Raw genomic sequence first — 19,819 nt, 5'->3', positions numbered from 1 at the left:
TTATACTTTAGATACTTTATATTTCATATATGTTGCACCTAAATTGATTTTATTAAGTATTTCCTATACACTCTTTATCATGAGCAGTGCAATTGTAACGAAAAAGTTTCCCCAGTATCAATAATGTATCTGAATCTCTGAATTGTCTTCATCATCACAACCACAAGTCTATCCCCTGTTGTGCGCATGCGCCAAACTTCTCCTGGACAGTTTGGGAGTGCTAGCAGTTAGCAGCTAACTAGCCTAGTGTGTAATGGCCGCCTCGGTTCTACTGGGGTCTGCGGAGTCTACCGTACCCGGATTTAGCGTCCCAGGGAGTGTTTTGGTCGGGAATAACGGAGGGTCGGCTCCGGCGTCGTCGTGGAACAGGTCCCTGGAACGGGCGTTGGACGAAGCCTCCGCCACCGGCGCCCTGAACCTGAGCGGCAGGAAGCTGAAGGAGTTCCCCCGGAGCGCCGCCAACCACGACCTCACAGACACCACCAGGGCCGGTGAGTCCGAGCCATGGTTCGGCCGCGGGGATGGGCCGGGTCAACCCCGCCCTGGCTCCCAGAAGTCGAGGGCGGAAGGGCATGAGTAGTAGGTCCCGGTGTTTGACGGGAGGCCTGGTGAGGAGTTCTGGGGGGATGCAACCAGGACCAACTTGGGACTTAAATAACTCTAATTTAAGTTTATTTGGTGATTAAACGTGACATATTTATGAATCCTTAGTCCCCCACTTGTCCAAGGGTCAGCCCTTTAGGACTCCTGGAAGAAGTGGGGTCCTTAAAGAGCTAGTGTTGCTATCCGGTTAGCCGTCAGACCACCGGACCACCACTTGAATATTCGGAACCAGCTTGGTCCTGAGAGTCTAGTTGAATGTAAAAAGTTGTGAGAAGTTTACCCTGCCAGTTGAAGCACGGTCCTGCAGCCCGGCACATCACACGGGACAGCAGGAGTTGGCTGTCTAGTAAACAATACGGGTAGTCTGTCATTATGGTATTCTACTGATCTCCAGAAGTTACCACTAGTAGCCTTAGCAGATCGGAGAAAAGAGAAGTACTGTGACAGTGGCATGCTGTATGTATTCATAGACCAGCAGCGTTAAATATCCCGGTTATGATTGCGGCATGGAGCCATTAGAAAACACAAACACTGGCCCCTCCCTCCCTCCCTTCTCTAGCAGGTAGCAGCCTGGTCCGGGATCAGCTGAACTCAGACAGAGATCACCAGACAGACAGACAGACTGTCTTTCATTGATGCAATTTACTGTGGAATGTCTCATCTAGGCACCAGACCTCCACATCACTCAGTTTGCAGGATCCATTGTCCCTAGAGAAACATGCAATGTCCACACGTCTCCATCTGTTTGCCAGTGCATCCCATAATACCAGCCCACAGGAAGCAGACATTGCCATGGGGATGTGTACTTTCTGCTGAAGAGTTCAGATTCCCTACAGCTACACACACGCACGTTACACACATGTATTTCATTTAATTATTTGGCTGACACCTTTATCCAAAGTGACTGCCAAGTAACGCTGAGAACAATGAAAAAATACACTTAAGTTGCTGAACTCCAGTTGCTACAAAAAACTATTTACGTGCTTACGTGAGTGTGAGGAAATTAGGAGTACAATGCTTGTTTTTTTACTAGTGGTATTTAAGAGCGTAATCGGACACACAGTTCTACGTTTATCCCAAGTGCTTAAACAAGATGTGCTCAAGCCATTTGATGTTCTTGGAAGAGCTTCCATTATTTTATATCGTTATGTTTAATGGAGCGCGCACGCACACACACACACACACACACACACACACACACACACACACACACACACACACACACACACACACACCCTGAAGGGAAAAGGAATGGCCAAATGAGGCTCAGTATAACCTTCCAATATGATCATGAGATCATGACAGCCCCTGAGGTGCCAGTTAAATCAGTACTCTGGTTATTAGTGCCCCTCAGAACCAGTTTAGCACACTAGTACTCTAGTCATGAGGGCCCTTGGGAGCCAGTTTAGCATAGTAGTACTAAAGTCATGAGGGCCTCTGGGGGCCAATAAAACATGCTAGTACTCTCTGGTAATGAGGGCCTCTAGGAGCCAGGCTCAGTAAAACATTGCTGTGTGTGTGTGTTCAGATCTGTCCCGGAACCGCTTGGCTGAGGTCCCAGCGGAGGTGTGTGTCTACGTATCGCTGGAGAGTCTGAACCTCTATCACAACTGCCTGCGCACCCTACCAGACAGCCTGGTGAACCTGCAGGCACTCACCTACCTAAACATCAGGTACACACTCCCTCCCCTACCCAAACCTTGGGTATACACTCACACAACATTACCTACCGTAACATCCAGTTCACACACGCCCTCACCTACCTAAATCAGGTACACACACACACACACACCTCCAACTTCAGGTACAAACAAAAAGGGTGTGTGACATTCACTTAATAACTTTGAGATTGTTTGTCATAATAAACGATGTTTCACTGGGTATAACCGTCTGTTGGGATGGCGGGGGGGGGGGGGGGGGGGGGGGAGATTTATATTTAATGTATCTATATATAGATAGAGATTAACTACAGTATATAAATATACAGGCTGTTGTCAACCAAAGACATTTTGACAGACTGAAATTCGACCAGTTAGTGGTGTTCGGTGGAAGTCAATGGGTTTAAGATCCAATCATGGTCCAAGCTCAATCATGTAAGCGTCATGCCGGGTAGGGTCTCGTTGTAGATAGACGACACACAACGGATGATTCTATTGTATTGGCATGCGTCCGCGATTCGATGCTGCTGCGATTCCTGCTCGGGTGCCGATTCTGATCTATTCACATTCAAGCATGTTGAGCGTTTAACAAGAAAGTCGCCGGAGCATTGCAGACAAAAATACCCATGCCATTGGTTTTTTGATGATACGTCTGCATACGTTTTTGCGTCCTTTTTAATAAGATGGTGTTACACCGACAGCTTCTGTGACAGATTCTCATTAGTCTGGAGAGGAGTTAATGGTCATTCAGTTACGACTAGCAGCCTTCGTTTAGTTTGGCGAGTTCAAAGTAATGAAAACGGGCGGGGTTTTGACCTCCTGTTTTATAAGTATTAAACCATACAATTATTATATTAAAACTAACTATGGAGCCTTTAATATTCTTTTTATTAATAAATTATATTATTTTCAACACAATACGGACTATAAATCAAAAAATATTCTGCATTTTGTCTCTCCTACCCCTGAAAATAATGGATTAAGATTTGTGTTTTTCATTAAGGAGCAACAGGGATTTTCCAACCAATGAGAATTTGGTTGAACAAGTGCATATCGACAAACCAATCGATCCACTGCCAAGAATTATGCCCTAATGGATTTACAGTCAGCTATATATCCTACCGGCAGCAGTTTATGTTAATGTAGGACTATATACTATAAAGGTAGTAGTAATCTGTGGTTATAAGGCCTAAAAAAATAAAAAATGTTTGGTTCGTGTTGGTTGTCAGTTGAAGTCATGGGTAGGTAGGGAATCTATTATTATTATTATTGTTATTTTTTTTTTTTTCTTTTACAGCAGCTCATAAAATAATTTGGGTCGCACATAAATTGACGGGGTCGGTCGGAAACCGGAACAAAACAAATTTATTTTTTAGGCCTAATAAATGAATGTATTCCTCCAGTCGGAACCAGCTGTGTGTCCTGCCCGCGGTGGTGTGCAGTCTGCCTCTCAAGGTTCTGATCGCCTGCAACAACAAACTGGTTTCCCTCCCGGAAGAGCTGGGTCAGCTCAGACACCTGACGGAACTGGTCTGTACCTGTCTGTCTGCTCTCCTGTCTGTCTGCTCTCCTGTCTGTCTGTCTGCTCTCCTGTCTGTCTGTCTGCTCTCCTGTCTGTCTGCTCTCCTGTCTGTCTGTCTGCTCTCCTGTCTGTCTGCTCTCCTGTCTGTCCGCTCTCCTGTCTGTCCGCTCTCCTGTCTGTCCTCTCTCCTGTCTGTCCTCTCTCCTGTCTGTCCTCTCTCCTGTCCGTCTGCTCTCCTGTCCGTCTGCTCTCCGGTCCGTCTGCTCTCCTGTCCGTCTGCTCTCCTGTCTGTCTGCTCTCCGGTCCGTCTGCTCTCCTGTCTGTCCTCTCTCCTGTCTGTCTGCTCTCCGGTCTGTCCCCTCTAATGTCTGTCCCCTCTCCCGTCAGTCCCCTCTTCCGTCTGTCCCCTCTCTCGTCTGTCCACTCTAATGTCTGTCCCCTCTCCTGTCTGTCCCTCTCCCGTCTGTCCCCTCTAATGTCTATCCCCTCCTGTCTGTCTGCTCTAATGTCTGTCCCCCCTCCCATCTTCATGGTGTTGATGTGGCTGGTGATGAAGGTGTTTATATTGTCTGGATGTGATGAGGATGGAGGTGTTAGTTAGCAGGATGTGATGAGGATGGAGGTGTGTCTGTTAACAGGATGTGATGAGGATGGAGGTGTGTCTGTTAACAGGATGTGATGAGGATGGAGGTGTGTGTTAATAGGATGTGATGAGGATGGAGGTGTGTATGTTAACAGGTTGCGGGGAAGTCTATGTTAACAGGATGTGATGAGGATGGAGGTGTGTATGTTAACAGGATGGGGGTGTGTCTGTTAACAGGATGTGAGCTGTAATGAGATCCAGGTGCTGCCCTCCCAGGTGGGTCGGCTGGAGACCCTGAGGGACCTGAACATACGTAGAAACCACCTGCTCCAACTCCCTGCTGGTACGGACACACGCTGTGTGTGTGTGTGTGTGTGTGTGTGTGTGTGTGTGTGTGTGTGTGTGTGTGTGTGTGTGTGTGTGTGTGTGTGTGTGTGTGTGTGTGTGTGTGTGTGTGTGTGTGTGTGTGTGTGTGTGTCTCTGACGGTTTTAGTTCTCGTTATGGTTTTCAGTTCCGTAACTGATCAAATGCGATGTTTCTTGTCGTCCCCTAACAGGAAATATTTATACTATAATAGCACGCTATAGTATATATTTCTTAAACAAAAATGACATGACACAAATTAAACCAACATAGCTATAAAGTGCAATAATCATAATGCGTGTAACATTTTTGCAATGTCTGTGTACCATGCGTGTATAAAATGTTTGCAATGCGTGTGTACCATATGTGTTTAGAAAATGTTTGCAATGTGTGCGTATATCATGGTTGTAATGTGTGTATCTATAACATGATTGTAATGTGTGTGCACCCTGTGTATCTATAACATGATTGTAATGTGTGTGTGTGTGTACCCTGTGTATCTATAACATGATTGTAATGTGTGTGTGTACCCTGTATATCTATAACATGATTGTAATGTGTGTGTACCATGTGTGTAGAGCTGTCTCTACTGCCCCTGGTGCGTCTGGACTTCTCCTGCAACAAGGTGACCTCCATCCCCTCCTGCTACCGCCAGCTGGCCCATCTCCACGTCATCATCCTGGACCACAACCCCCTGCAGAGCCCCCCCGCACACGTAAAGCACACACACACACACACACACAGACACACGCACACACGCACAACGGTATCATGTGCAGACGACGGAATTCAGTGCATTACGATATGTATTTGCTTGTCTATTTGTTCTAGGTGTGTATAAAGGGTAAAATCCACATATTTAAATACCTAAACCAGGAGGCAGCGAAGACTACATCGGACCTCCCAGAGTTTGAGCGGAGGACTCAAGTCTTCAACTCGTGGTAATATTACAAATGACATATTACATTACACTTCATTGTTATAATATTCAGGTGTACAACCACTGGGTATTATACATATTACATAATACATTATAATAGATTATGTCATAGCATTAAGGTTTACTACTCCTGGTCATATTACATATTACAATTCACACACCTCTCCCTCTCTCTCTCTTTCTCTTTCTCTTTCTCTCTCTCTCTCTCTAGTAGTGAGGATCTCTACCTCGGCCGCCCCTACGGAGCACTGGACTCGGGGTTCAACAGTGTGGACAGTGGAGACAAGAGATGGTCTGGTAACGAGGTAATAATACTCTGACTAGTGCTACTTAATACTACCACTAGTACTTATCGTAACCTGTGTGAAATACCAAACACACAGTACACATGCCGGAGGTCACATGACATCCTACATCACTTCCTGTTCGGCCTCTTCCTGTGTGTTTCAGCCCGTTGAGGAGCAGTCAGAGGAGCAGCGACATCGTAGACTAGGACCTCCGGGACCCAACGGATCTGGTAACACGCACGCACGCACACACACACACACACACACACACACACACACACACACACACACACACACACACACACACACACAGGCTGGGAGGTCTGGTGTAATGTTGCTGTTTAACCTCGGGACAGTTTTTTTTTATTAAAGGCCTAATCACATTTACCTCATTGACTCATACACATTGACATTATTAAAACATATCATAAACCGATTGTCTATCTACGTATGTGTGCTTGCAGCAGAGTCGGAGCAGATAGACTTTATAGACAGCTGTCCAGATGAGGACGACGAGGGACGTGGAGGAGCCGATGGCATCAGCCTCAGCTCTCAGTTCATGGCCTACATCGAGAGACGCATCACAACAGAGGTAGACCCGCCCCCTAATCTAGCCACGCCCCTCTATCTGGTCCCACCCACAACTCTCCTCTAGCCACGCCCCTCTCTCCGGTCCAACCCACCACTCCTCTAGCCACGCCCCTCCCTCCAGTCCCACCCACCACTCTAGCCACGCCCCTCTCTCCGGTCCCAGCCACCTCTTTTCTAGCCACGCCCCTCTCTTTGGTCCCACCCACCACTCTCTAGCCACGCCCCTCTCTCTGGTCCCACCCACTACTCTCCTCTAGCCATGCCCCCTTATCTGGTCCCACCAACCACTCTCTACGAGCCACGCCTCTCACTCTGTTCTGAGAGTGTATCTCTTTGATATGCTCTCGCCTCCAGTCCTTTTAAGGGACTTTAGCAATGACCCTTGAGAGTTATTATTAATTGCATTATATATATTTTTTTTTATATTTTTTTTTGGCATGGCGGTGGTCTCCTCTAGCCACGCCCCTCTCTCTGGCCACACCCACAACTCTCTCTCGCTTGCTTTGACTTACACTGACCACTCTCAGGTTACTATGGACACAGCAGTTTACCTGTCTTTCTTCCTACCTGTGTGTCTCTCTCTCTCTCCCTGCAGGGATCTCCAGGTAAAGCCACTCCCAACAGGGAGGAGTTGAGGAGACACAACAGGTTTGAAGCTTATGTTCCTCTACCGGGCCCTGTCTTTCTCTCCCACCTCTTTCTGTCTTACCTTTGTCTATCACCTGGTCTTTCTCTCACCTCTTTTACTCCCACCTCTCCCTCTCTTATACCTTGTCCCACTTACTTCTTTCTCTCTTACCGGTCTCTTTCACCTGGTCTCTCTCTCTTTTCCCTATTCTCTCTCACCTGTCCCTCACTTGTCTCTCTGACCTGCCATTCTCATCATTTCTAATCTGTCCTTCTCTCCTTTCTCTTACTTGTATTCTGTCTCTCTCACCTGACCCTCCCTCACCTTTCCTCTCCCTCCTATTTTGTCTCTCTCTCAGCGGTACTTGCCCGTGCTGTCTCTCTCTCCTGTCGCTCCTACCTATACTCATCTGTACTGTCTCTCTCTGACAGGAGTGTGGTGGACGGTGCGTTGTCAGCGCCCCCTAGTGCTGAACATCAGGTGAGACGGCAGGCCGGGGATCAGGAGGAGGTGGATGAGTGGAACTGTTGACCGGGGAGGAGGAGGTCGAGTGTAACTGTTGAACAGGGAGGAGGAGGTTGAGTGTAACTGTTGAACGGGGAGGAGGAGGAGGAGTGTAACTGTTGAACGGGGAGGAGGAGGAGGTCGAGTGTAACTGTTGAACAGGGAGGAGGAGGAGGAGGAGGAGTGTAACTGTTGAACGGGGAGGAGGAGGTCGAGTGTAACTGTTGAACAGGGAGGAGGAGGAGGAGGAGGTCGAGTGTAACTGTTGAACAGGGAGGAGGAGGAGGAGTGTAACTGTTGAACGGGGAGGAGGAGGTCGAGTGTAACTGTTGAACAGGGAGGAGGAGGAGGAGTGTAACTGTTGAACAGGGAGGAGGAGGAGGAGGAGTGTAACTGTTGAACGGGGAGGAGGAGGGGGAGGAGTGTAACTGTTGAACGGGGAGGAGGAGGTGGAGGAGGAGTGTAACTGTTGAACGGGGAGGAGGAGGAATGTATCTGTGGAGGTGAACCTGTGTAACGTAGATGAAGAGGAACTGGAGGAATGCAACTGTTGAATGTGGAAGAGGAGGAGGTGGTGGAGTGACTGTTGAATGCGGAGGAGTAACTGTGGAAGGTGGAGGAGGTGGGGGAGGAGGATTAACTGTTGAAGTGTGCTATGTAGAGACCACCAGCACCACCAGGGGGAGTGGAGCGTGTGAGGAGGGAGGCCCAGATCGCTGCTCAGCGCTACGAAGAGGAGAGGAGCCGTAGCCAGGCCGGCCCACGAGACTCCGTCCCCGCCTTTGCAAAGGTGGCCTACTATGGTTGCTAGGGCGGCCATCCAACCGTCTTGACAAAAAGCGTTTTTAATGTGATTATAACCGTTGGGTTTTACTTTGATTTCAGCATAAATCAGCCCTGAGTCCGACCAAGCTGGTCCCTGGGGACCGAGAGGTAAAGTGTGTGTGTGTGTCTTTTTTTGCGTGTGTGTTCTGTTTTAATCAAATTGTCCATGTGTGTCATAGCCCCCCCCATCCATCGCTCATCTCTAAGTGTGTGTGTGTGTGTGTTCAGAGTGTTTGTCCCTCCAGACGTTCCACACATACAGATGACTCCGCCCTCTTCATGGTAAAAAAATCCCTCGTTCAAATATATATATATATATATAATATATTAGAATTTGATAATTTTAATGTATCTATAATACATTGATTACCCCTGCTTTAGCAATGTTCATGTAATAAAAACATGATAATTACTATAATGGATGTAAGGTGTTATGCATCTTATTCAATACCCCTCATACTAATGCAATATTATAAGAAACTTTTTATAATATCACTATTATACCATTGTTCTTTATGATATAACAAAACCATATAATAACACTACTATAACACCGTTGTTGATAATATTACAATAACTTTATTGTAGTAAAACGACTTAACCCTGTTCATTATAGTAGAACAATAACCATACTAATATAACAATGTTCACACTGTTAACACTGCTATAACAGTTCATTATAATCTAAAAATGGCCATATAATAATGACGTGAGTCAAGTGTGAATATTTTATTGTATCTCCTAATTTTATTTTAATATTACAATCACAATAAAATCATAACCCTTGCTATAGCAATTTGTATATAATTGAATAAATACTATAATGGATGTAAAGTGTTATTTTGCTTATTTAATACCACTCATCAATTTGCAAAATTGTAAAATAAAAATAAGCATTTTATATAATAACTGCTATGCCACTTCATTATAAAAGTATAATAACAGTACAATAACTTCTATCTAACACTTCATTATATGTGATAAGGATACAAATAGAACCCTGTCCATTGTAATATTAAAATAACCATATTATAATAACATTACAATCACAACCCATACCATTGTCCTGACCATTTTCATAATCATTTCATAATCATAACCCTGTGTGTGTGTGTGTGTGTGTGTGTGTGTGTGTGTGTGTGTGTGTGTGTGTGTGTGTGTGTGTGTGTGTGTGTGTGTGTGTGTGTGTGTGTGTGTGTGTGTGTGTGTGTGTGTGAGATCAAGTATCTAATCTTGTGTTTGTACCTTCTGTCCCGCAGCAGGGCGAGGAGAGGGCCGCCTTGTCGTCCACAGGTAAACACCGTCCAACACCGTGATGTGTTGTTCTGTTGATCCCCACCCTCCCTGCAGAGTGGGCCTGACTATGTTGTCCACAGTCCAGGCTTTGGGTCAGTTGGCTCGGTGCCAGGATGAGGTCATTAAGGGGGGGGGGTTACATTTTGCGAGGGGGGCATTATTTTGATGAAATACAATTCATTGATTGAACCACTAAGAAAGGCTCAATAAAAACAAAATAAGGCTGTTTAAATATCAAAAAATAAAAATCCTATTCTGGAATTTGGGAGTTACACATATTTACCTACTTTAACTACTTCACTGTGTTGTGTACCACTGACGGATACAACTCTCGCTCGTTCTTTCAGCCCACCCATCTCCGTCCTATCCTAATGCTGGAGGAGTGTCACCCAGCCGGTCAGCCAATCACAGACCAGAGAGCTTTCTATATCGTCTGAGTATGCGAGAGGACAAAAGGAAAGGTAACGCAACTGGCTCCTCCTCCTAGCTTCTCGTAGCCGCTCTCTCCTCCTCCATCTCCCCCCCCCTCTCCATTCCAGCTCCTCCCAGCTGCTTTTAGCTCTTTGGCTGTGGTGAACCTCTCCACTAACACTCTTCTTCTCCTCCAGGTGATGGAGCTCCTGCTGCCCCTCCTCCTGCTCCTCCTGCCCTGGTGGGAGAGGAGGCACAGCTGGTGGAGCAGCTACGCAAGGTCAGCCCAGAGGCTCATTTCTTTCACCCGAAGCCTCAGCCTGGAGAAAGATCATAATAACCACGTGTTTAGCAGCTTTTTCAATGTTTGAACGAGGCCAAAAGACACCAGGAATCTGCCTTCTAATAATAGTAGATTTATCTTATTTTTGTTTTTAAATGAACACTGTAGAATTGAAAAGGAAAAAAACAATCAGAGATTCGCGCTGGAAATTGAATATGTAACGTAATGATCAGCCGAAGCTTGGTATTTTGTATCTGTGATGGCCCTAATCACAACATGAAGCTTGGTATTTTGTATCTGTGATGGCCCTAATCACAACATGAAGCTTGGTATTTTGTATCTGTGATGGCCCTAATCACAACATGAAGCTTGGTATTTTGTATCTGTGATGGCCCTAATCACAACATGAAGCTTGGTATTTTGTATCTGTGATGGCCCTAATCACAACATGAAGCGGCCGTCTCCCTCAGAACATCGAGGCCCGACTCAAGGTGTCGTTGCCTAGCGACCTGGGTGCGGCCTTGACCGACGGGGTGGTCCTGTGTCATCTCGCCAATCACGTACGTCCGCGCTCTGTGTCCAGCATCCACGTCCCCTCTCCCGCTGTGGTGAGTGTACCCCAAGGAGCTTTATCCCCGCTACAGTCTGTCCTTTATCACAGCTACAGTCTGTCCTTTATCAATGTTACTGTCTGTCCTTTATCCCCGGTACAGTCCGTCCTTTATCACAGCTACAGTCTGTCCTTTATCACAGCTACAGTCTGTCCTTTATCACAGCTACAGTCTGTCCTTTATCACAGCTACAGTCTGTCCTTTATCACAGCTACAGTCTGTCCTTTATCACAGCTACAGTCTGTCCTTTATCACAGCTACAGTCTGTCCTTTATCACAGCTACAGTCTGTCCTTTATCACAGCTACAGTCTGTCCTTTATCACAGCTACAGTCTGTCCTTTATCACAGCTACAGTCCGTCCTTTATGACTGCTACAGTCTATCACAGATACAGTCTATTCATTAGTCTGTTCCTCTCTCTTTACAGCCTAAACTGACGATGGCAAAGTGTCGCCGCAATGTTGAAAACTTTCTCGAAGCGTGTCGCAGGATTGGTGTTCCACAGGTAACACACTCAGGCTAACACACATCAACATACTCTCAAACCCACACAGATTGGACGCACACACGCAAACTAGTATACACACCTGCATGCAGTTTGGATGAGTTTTCAAGAGAAGAAGGTGATGTTACGCTGATCTCTTTGCAAAATCAACAGAAACTGAGACTAAATCTCTCTCTCTCTCTCTCTCTCTGTCTCCATTGCCCTCTTCACTTTGTTTCATCCCCTTTACCCTTTACTGTTCAATACGTCTCACACACACACACACACACACACACACACACACACACACACACACACACACACACACACACACACACACACACACACACACACACACACACACACACACACACACACACACACACACACACACAACCTGTAGGTGTAGGGCGACTCCTGTAGACCCTGTAGATCCTGTAGACCCTACAGCTCCATTAGACCCTGTCTTTCCTGTAGACCCTGCACTTCCTGTAGCCACCATTGATCCTGCAGCGCCTGTAGACCCTAGCCCCGTGCCTCCAACAAGCTGGCCGGCCACGCCCTGTTTTATCAAAATCAAGACTTTGTCCTCTACTGCCACACACACACACACGTGATATCCACATCCTTCTGTATTTTGAGTTATTTTCTCACCTGCTTCCTGTAGTTCTGTTGTCATGGCTAAAGTTATTTATTATTTATTCATTTGTTGAAATCCTTTTGTTTTATCCCCTTCTGTCCTCCTTCTGGTGTGTGTGTGTGTGTGTGTGTGTGTGTGTGTGTGCGCCTTGATGTGTGTGTGTGTGTGTGTGTGTGCGCCTTGATGCGTGTGTTTGTACATCTTGATGTTTGTGTGTATCTCTATGTATGTGTGTGGGATTGTGTGTGTCTGTATCTCTCTGTGTGTGTGTGGGATTGTGTGTGTATCTCTGTGTGTGTGTGTGACTGTGTGTGTGTGTAGAGCCAGCTGTGTCTGCCCCTCCATGTCCTGGAGGAGAGAGGGCTCCCCCTGGTGTCCGGGACTGTCAGCGCCCTGCTGGAGCTAGCCCCGCCCAGACACAGCCCCGCCGTCACCACGGCAACCAATCCCCTCGCCATGTAGACACACGCACACGCACACACACACGCACCGACACAGAGAGAGATGAGGGTTGTACAAAGCTATAAAGATGAAGATGATGATGATGATGTAGGGAGGGCAGGAGGCCTCGCAGCGTGTCCATACCTCACTAGTCCATACCTGACTAGTCCATAACTGACTAGTCCATACCTCACTAGTCCATACCTGACTAGTCCATTTCCGCTCGTTTGTTACCGGTGTTAAGTGGCCATGATGGTGGTCGTGTTAAAGGGCGACCAACTAGTTGGCAGGGTGCTCTTCAAACGTCCTCACTATTTCAATAAGGTATTTTGTTTTTAAACTATTTTTAACATCAATTAATTCAAATAAGATGGACATATTTTATCATTATAATGCCAGGACCATTGTCAAGATAAAACAAACACATTCAGTCTGGGGTGTAAGTCGGGTGGTTAGTGACGGCTAGTCAGGTGGTCCCGCCTCGTGCCCGCTGCATCCGTCCGTTGACCGAACCCCATTGACTTTGAATGGGGACGGACGTGCAATGCATTGTGGATCCATGCGCTCCTTTGAAGCGTTCGGCGCCGTCAAAAAGTTGAAAAATGTTGACGTCTAGTCGGGTGGTTAGTGACGTCTAGTCGGTTGGTTAGTGACGTCTAGTCAGGTGGTTAGTGGCATCTAGTCAGGTGGTTAGTGACGTCTCGTCGGGTGGTTAGCGGCGTCTAATTGTGGTGGTTATGACGTCGAGTCGGGTTGGTTAGTGAAGTCTAATTGGGGTGGTTATGACGTCGAGTCGGGTTGGTTAGTGACGTCTAATTGGGGTGGTTATGACGTCGAGTCGGGTTGGTTAGTGACGTCTAATTGGGGTGGTTATGACGTCGAGTCGGGTTGGTTATGACGTCGAGTCGGGTTGGTTAGTGACCAGATGAGGCTCCTCTGTAGCTGCCTTCCATGACGAGGTTCAATAAGTCAGAGAAATTGGACTTTAGTAAAATAAATCAACGTTATTTAACACTTACAACTAAGTGTCTGCCAAGACATTAAGGAGCATGTCTTGGCAGAGCAAGTTGTCGATACATAATTTTTATTTCAAAGCTAACGAGAGCATTGTTTGGCCACTAGCTTGATAACCGTATGGACACTATCTTAAAGGTGACATAGCACTAGCACTATCTTATAGGTAGCTAGTATGGCTACAAGCTACACCCTCAAATGGGCCCTAGTCATATAATGGTATGGACACTAGCTAGTGTGCTAGCAAGCACACTCTACAGTGACACTAGCTAGAGCACGATATGGACACTAGCTAGTGTGCTACCTAGAATGCTGTATGGTCATACTCGCTAGAGAATGTTATGGGTGCTAGCTTGTGTGGATTATTAACACTAGCCACAGTGTGATGTGTACATTGGCTAAGGTTTTAGCTAGATCACAATGTGGACACTAGCCACAGCATGGTATGACCCCATGGATAAAACACTAGCTAGACTGCTAGCATGTTGTATGGAAAGTAGCTACAGCACGCTTTAGACACTAGCCAGCCTGCTAACTACAGCATGGTATGTGCACACGCTAGTATCATATGGACAGTGGCTAGCATGCTAGCTAGAATGCTGTACGGACACTAGCTACTGGGTAGGATGACACTAAGTAGCCAGCTAGCTACAGCGTGCTATGAGGCTAGCTAGCCAGGGCGTGTATCTGCTCCGGGTGGAGTGTTCACTGCAGAGAGAATCATGAGTGACGAAGAGGTCAAGGTTATTTTTATCTTTCTTAAATATATGTACAAATATATGCTGTAAATATATAAATATATATATGTAAAGCTGTAATGGGAGAGTGCTGCCGTCAGTACGGGGGAACGACGGCAGTGAGGGATGCTGGGTGAACCAGGCAAGGGGCTGAGGATACATTAGTATTATTCTAACTTTTGTAACAGGTTGTGAGACGATGTGCTCTGGAACATTCTTCTGTTTGTAAAGAAAACCTTTGATGCCAACAATGGATCATGTGACCAGGCGGAGGGCAGTTGGCCCCGCCCACAGACATTCCTGTTGTTTACATGTTTGAGCTCCTACACAAAAAACACTTTTTACATTTTTACTGTCCCTGAAACCCTGTATAAATACATTGAAACTGTCTTCATTTGAAGAGTTAACTGCAAAGTGAATTAAATAATAAAAAGAAAAAGTCATTGGAGTCTGATTGTATGCTTGTTGGCTTTAGGGTCACCATTCCTTTCAGTGCCTACATATCATTTGACAAACATTGAAATATCCAGGGAATGTGAATACGATGAGAATGCCACCCAGGATTCCATGACGGCAGGAGACCAGGATGGGGACATCTTCTTAGTCTTCCTCTTGCTCCCCATCGTCCTCCATCTTTTCGCGGGCCTGCAGTGCACCACGCCTTGATCAGAGCACACATGCTCTCACGCTCACTGGCTAACCAGGCTAGCCAGGCTAACATCCAGCCCCTCCACTATGCCTGGATCTGATCACCACCACACACGCTCACAGGCTAACGGACTAGCCATGCTAACATGTTTAGTTGCTAATGTATGATGAAGAGCTGTATTGGCCCTATACAACACTAATATGCAGAAACAAACTGCTTCAAAAAGGCTATTGGCCTAAGCAACACCAGTAGAGGAAAATACTTTTCCCTGGACTTTTGAACGTTGCAAACTTGCAAAATCTAAATTATATATTTCTTTGGCATTCAGTCGTATGCTTCAAATATATCTGTGGCATTCAGTAGTCTGTGGTTGAGTGTGTAAAATTAAGACTGGCTCTTTCTTTCTGTTCTGTTTGTCCCTATAAAACAAAGGTAAACAAATACACTTATTTGTCCATTACACTATGGCCAGGATCTGATTTAGTCCTCATCATGTGGGGCATAGGACTAAATCTTTCCAAACAATTGATGATTATTCATTAAGTAAGAATGAAAATCCTTGCAGGTCATGTTCTTGAAATTGTACTGGGTGTAAAACTGTGTCCTTCGCAGCATTGACGATATGTTTGGTGAAGGGGATGACGTAGACATTGGGGGCAGGGGAGTTGACGACAAACGATACCACCACCGAGGTGCTCGGGGGGGGGGGGGGGGGGGGTGGGATAAGACTTGTGGTGTTTGTGTGTTTGTTGTGTTTGTATAAAGGCAACCCTCTGGGTGGTTTGGTGTAAGGGGCACAGGAGTTTAAAACGGCTGTCTCGTTATTCCAGTGCTGCTCGCCACACTATGTTTGGGGCACAGTATCTTTGTTGTTCGAGGCTGAGGAATTGGACCAAATGATTTGTACAAAGGTAAACTAGAACCTGCTACACGCTAACACTTCAACACATAAGCCATATCTTAATTTTCCTTCATGGAAATAAAGCAAAGGATATGTGGGTCAGGCCGTCCACCAGCATGAGTGACAGGACGGGAGAGAGTGGGCGGGGCAGTGGTTGAGTCTTACCTTTCATTGCTTTATCGCCTCTGTGAGGGGGCATGTCCTACTGAAACACACCTATCATGTTTCTATTCGACGTTTCATCTTTCGGAGCATTATGTGTTTTTATCAGAAAACTATCTAATGAACACTCTCATTCGATCAATAATCAATATATTGTCAATACAATAATCACTATATTTTTGGGACAATAGTCCACAATGTAAGATTAAAATAATGTAGATGTAATAAGCAATGAAATAAACAAAGCAAACAGAAAGCCACATAAGCATTTCCTTATTATTATTATCTATACATTAGATTGTATTATTGTTTTTTCTACTTTGTTTATTGGGTTTTTGCAGGAGCAGATAATTGTCACATTGTGAGCATTAATAAAAAGTAACATATTTGCTATTTTGTAGACACATTTATAGATACGTGTATATTTCTTTACATATTGCTCAACACCAAAAAACAGCTTACAAAGACTGACAAGACTAAAATAAAACAACCATAGAAAAACAGACAAAAAAGAAAAGTAATTGGTCAAGCAACAGTTAACCATGTCAGTGATAGACACCGATAGACTGTATCATAGAATATCACCCACACCCCAACAAACACATTATTGATATCCCTCCAAACCGTGAAGGTGCCTAAATATAGAATGAGCGGGAAATGTGTCCTCTGAATGAATTGGAAGAATGGAGAATATAATCTTTTAGGAAAAACAATAGTGGCATACAACATTTATTCATAGTAAAAATGTATGTCGTAGAGCTACTAGATTTAAGCTTGTCCTAAAATCTACATGCACAAAAACGGTCAGCTTGTGGAATCATCTATGTAATGATATTAAACATTATTAACAGCGTTCACTCGCTGACAGAAGAAGTTCCTCTTCTCCATACAGCTCCTGGCGTCCAGACGCTGCCTAGACAGACTCCCACAGTCGGTCCAGTCGGCGGGACACTTCCAGACGCTGTGTTCCTCCCCGTCCATCCACAGCCAGCGGGCCGCCAGCCAGCGCAGGCCGACCCACACCTCCCTCGTCCCGGCGTGGACCAGCTCTTCCTGGGCGAAGGATAAATCCTCGTGGGTGTGCAAGCTGAGGAGATCATACGAACCCGGCGGAAGCCCTTTGTCCACTCCCATTGCCCTGCAGTGGAGCAGAGCTTCCTCCCAAGACTTCTCCTCCTTCACCAACACGAAAAAGTACTTCTCACAAATATGGGCCAGTTTATCATTGCAAGGATGTATGTGCAGATTGTCCTGATAGACAATAGCACATTCGTCCTTCTCGTCCTTCTCGTCCTTGGCCTTGTCGTCCTTGTCGTCCTTGGCCTTGTCGTCCTTGGCCTTGTCGTCCTTGGCCTTGTCGTCCTTGTCGTCTTTGTCATTCTTCTCCTTGTCATTCTCCTTCTTCACGTCCCTCTCGTCCCTCTCATTCTTGTCCATGGGCTGCAAGGGTAGGACGTTCTCCTCCCCGTCCGTCCTGTTCCAAGTATTGCCTCGCTTGCGAAGACCGACAAAACATTTAGCCTCGTTGAGATCATTATCAGGTATGTCGTTACAGACACGAGACAACATCTTCACCTCGGAGGTGTTCCTGACGTTAGCTAAACGGTGCAGGCCCGTACTATTTGTAGTCTTGCAAGTAAACTGGGCTTCAGTCCAACTCATCACCTGGTCCTGAAGAGAGAACACATTCCGTAGCCCCTGCTTGAAATCCCCTTGAGTGGAGAGACAGAGAGACAGGAGGAAGACCAGGACGTGGTACTCTGGACGGGGGAGCTCCATCTGACCTCCTGGTGAAGACCGCCAACCCAGACTAGAGGAACTGAGTGGCGGCTTACACATTCACGCCTTTAATAGTCTCAAAAAGAGGGGGAGGGAGAGACAGAGAGCAGGGGAGGGAGGGAGGGAGAGAGAGAGAGAGAGAGAGAGAGATGAGAGAGAGAGAGAGAGAGAGAGAGAGAGAGAGAGAGAGAGATATGAGAGAGAGAGAGAGAGAGAGAGAGAGAGAGAGGGAGGGAGGGAGGAGAGAGGGAGAGAGAGAGAGAGAGAGAGAGAGAGAGAGAGAGAGAGAGAGAGACGAGAGAGAGAGAGAGAGAGAGAGAGAGAGAGAGAGGAGACGAGAGAGATAGAGAGAGAGAGAAGAGAGAGAGAGAGAGAGAGAGAGAGAGAGAGAGGAACCTATGGACTTGAGAGGGAGAGAGGGATTTTTCTGCTGTTTTGGCCAGGGCTCCCCTCTAAAAAATGTATTGTCATCTCAATGGAACTTGCCCGCGTCAAATAAAGTATCATAGTCAATAACTGAAACCAGGGTATTCATAGTTCGCATAGTTTGTAGTTTATTATTTGAAGTAAAGTATCCTCATTCATTCGCACGCAGATGAGATGTGGGATTCATGTTTAATTAGAGTGTTCATAGTTCTCATAGTTTATTTAAAGTCAAGTATTCTCATTCATGTTTCAGCATGTTGTTCATAGTTCATAGTTGGTGTTGTGATAGTAAGTTCGTTTTTTTAACCTTTTTGAGCTAAAGCTGCATGCAGGAAGTGAGTCCAACTCATGCATGTCAACCTGGTAAGATGCAAACGAAAGAAAACAAAACACAAATACAGTTTTGCATGCTCACTAATCTGATGTCCCAGTTCGTATTATGAGCGAATCCAGCAAACTAACAACCAAATTTAAACAAATGTTTTCATATTGAGATGAGGAGTGGTCAGGGGAACAGGTTTCTGTGTGGCTAAGTATGTGCGTGTGTATGTGTATATTATAAACATATCAAAAAGTAAGTTATCCATTGATTAGAGTAAATATGTCTTCCATACACAATGTGGGTTGCCATTCAGCCTCTACATAAGATCTTACAATTAATATATATTACTATGTTGGAGAAGGGGGCCAGCCTGACGACATTTGACCCCTTTGAACACAACACTCCGTGACCTGATGCCCTCACCAACCTCCATGCAATTGGAACAATTCAAAATATGCAAAAGGATGCTTTGGAGATCCAAATTTTGGAACATAAGTTATAAGTGGGTGAGGTGCAAACTGGGATACTGTTCCCTGCTCTAATTTTTTATTTATTTTTTGTGCTTTCAGGAAATCAAAAAATCCGCATAATAAGTAGATTGTCTTTATTAGAACACGGGCTGTGGTGGGACAAGTTATTTTGTTGAACAGTTTACTCAAAGGGTTTTACTTCAGTGAACAATGCAGACGATGATGCTGAGCATGTGCATGTAGAGAAGAACAGCATCTGGTTAAAAGCAGTAGCCTACCAGGGTCTTTTCTGCCTTGCATTCTTAAAATGAGTTTCTTGACTTGCAGCAGTTATAGGTCCGTGGTTAGTCAGCTACTCTGATCATGGGAAAGCCACAACGTTGAAGTGGCTGTAGTAGCCTACAGAGCGGGTGGGATGCACGGGGCGGATCATTCTGCACATGCGTTAATTGCGATAAAAAATAAAAAAATAAACTTAAAGCATGCCCCCGGTGCGTTTGACAGTTAACATGGGGGCTGAGAAGGTGGTCGAAATAAATGATAGATTGCGCTGAAAAACGATAGCGCTCGTGAAGAAAATTATCAGGAAAATAAAGTATATCCAACCGGGGTCTTAATAATCGTTCCTCACGGAGATTCCTTCTGAGGATCGCAGCCTCTACGTCCACAGGCTCTCGTAGAAAAGGAC

At 45.7% G+C, this 19,819-nt stretch overlaps 1 protein-coding gene across 7 annotated transcripts; it reads left to right on the top strand.

Moving 5' to 3' along the window:
• Positions 1-168: 168 nt before the first annotated feature.
• lrch3 (leucine-rich repeats and calponin homology (CH) domain containing 3) lies at positions 169-14,870 on the top strand. 7 transcript variants are annotated; one of them, XR_003979791.1, is made up of 20 exons: positions 169-491; positions 2,132-2,276; positions 3,665-3,791; positions 4,604-4,709; positions 5,309-5,445; positions 5,562-5,671; positions 5,882-5,975; positions 6,121-6,187; positions 6,422-6,549; positions 7,144-7,196; positions 7,608-7,656; positions 8,342-8,470; positions 8,566-8,787; positions 9,765-9,798; positions 10,149-10,262; positions 10,410-10,492; positions 10,966-11,103; positions 11,534-11,611; positions 12,552-13,141; positions 13,358-14,870. XR_003979791.1 is itself a non-coding variant. In XM_030380038.1 (20 exons), the coding sequence occupies exons 1-20, from the start codon at positions 254-256 to the stop codon at positions 12,690-12,692; spliced, it is 2,073 nt and encodes a 690-aa protein (XP_030235898.1). In that variant the 5' UTR covers positions 169-253; the 3' UTR covers positions 12,693-14,870. The 7 variants fall into 7 exon arrangements, 6 of the variants coding, with proteins under 6 accessions (XP_030235898.1, XP_030235896.1, XP_030235897.1 ...); XM_030380038.1 differs by having other exon boundaries at positions 8,566-8,613; positions 8,734-8,787; positions 12,552-14,870; XM_030380036.1 differs by having other exon boundaries at positions 5,885-5,975; positions 12,552-14,870.
• The last annotated feature ends 4,949 nt before the right edge of the window (positions 14,871-19,819 follow it).

This window comes from Gadus morhua, chromosome 16, assembly GCF_902167405.1.
Source record: "Gadus morhua chromosome 16, gadMor3.0, whole genome shotgun sequence".
In the NCBI taxonomy this organism is placed as follows: domain Eukaryota; kingdom Metazoa; phylum Chordata; class Actinopteri; order Gadiformes; family Gadidae; genus Gadus; species Gadus morhua.
Note: the sequence above shows the minus strand (reverse complement) of the source record. Positions and strands in the feature narration are given on the sequence as shown.

Excerpts from the sequence above, each read along its gene's own strand:
- lrch3 (XM_030380035.1), top strand. The coding sequence starts at position 254 with ATGGCCGCCTCGGTTCTACTGGGGTCTGCGGAGTCTACCGTACCCGGA. Across the intron at positions 5,446-5,561 it reads TGCAGAGCCCCCCCGCACAC|GTGTGTATAAAGGGTAAAAT; the intron begins GTAAAGCACACA and ends TATTTGTTCTAG. Across the intron at positions 8,471-8,565 it reads CCGTCCCCGCCTTTGCAAAG|CATAAATCAGCCCTGAGTCC; the intron begins GTGGCCTACTAT and ends CTTTGATTTCAG.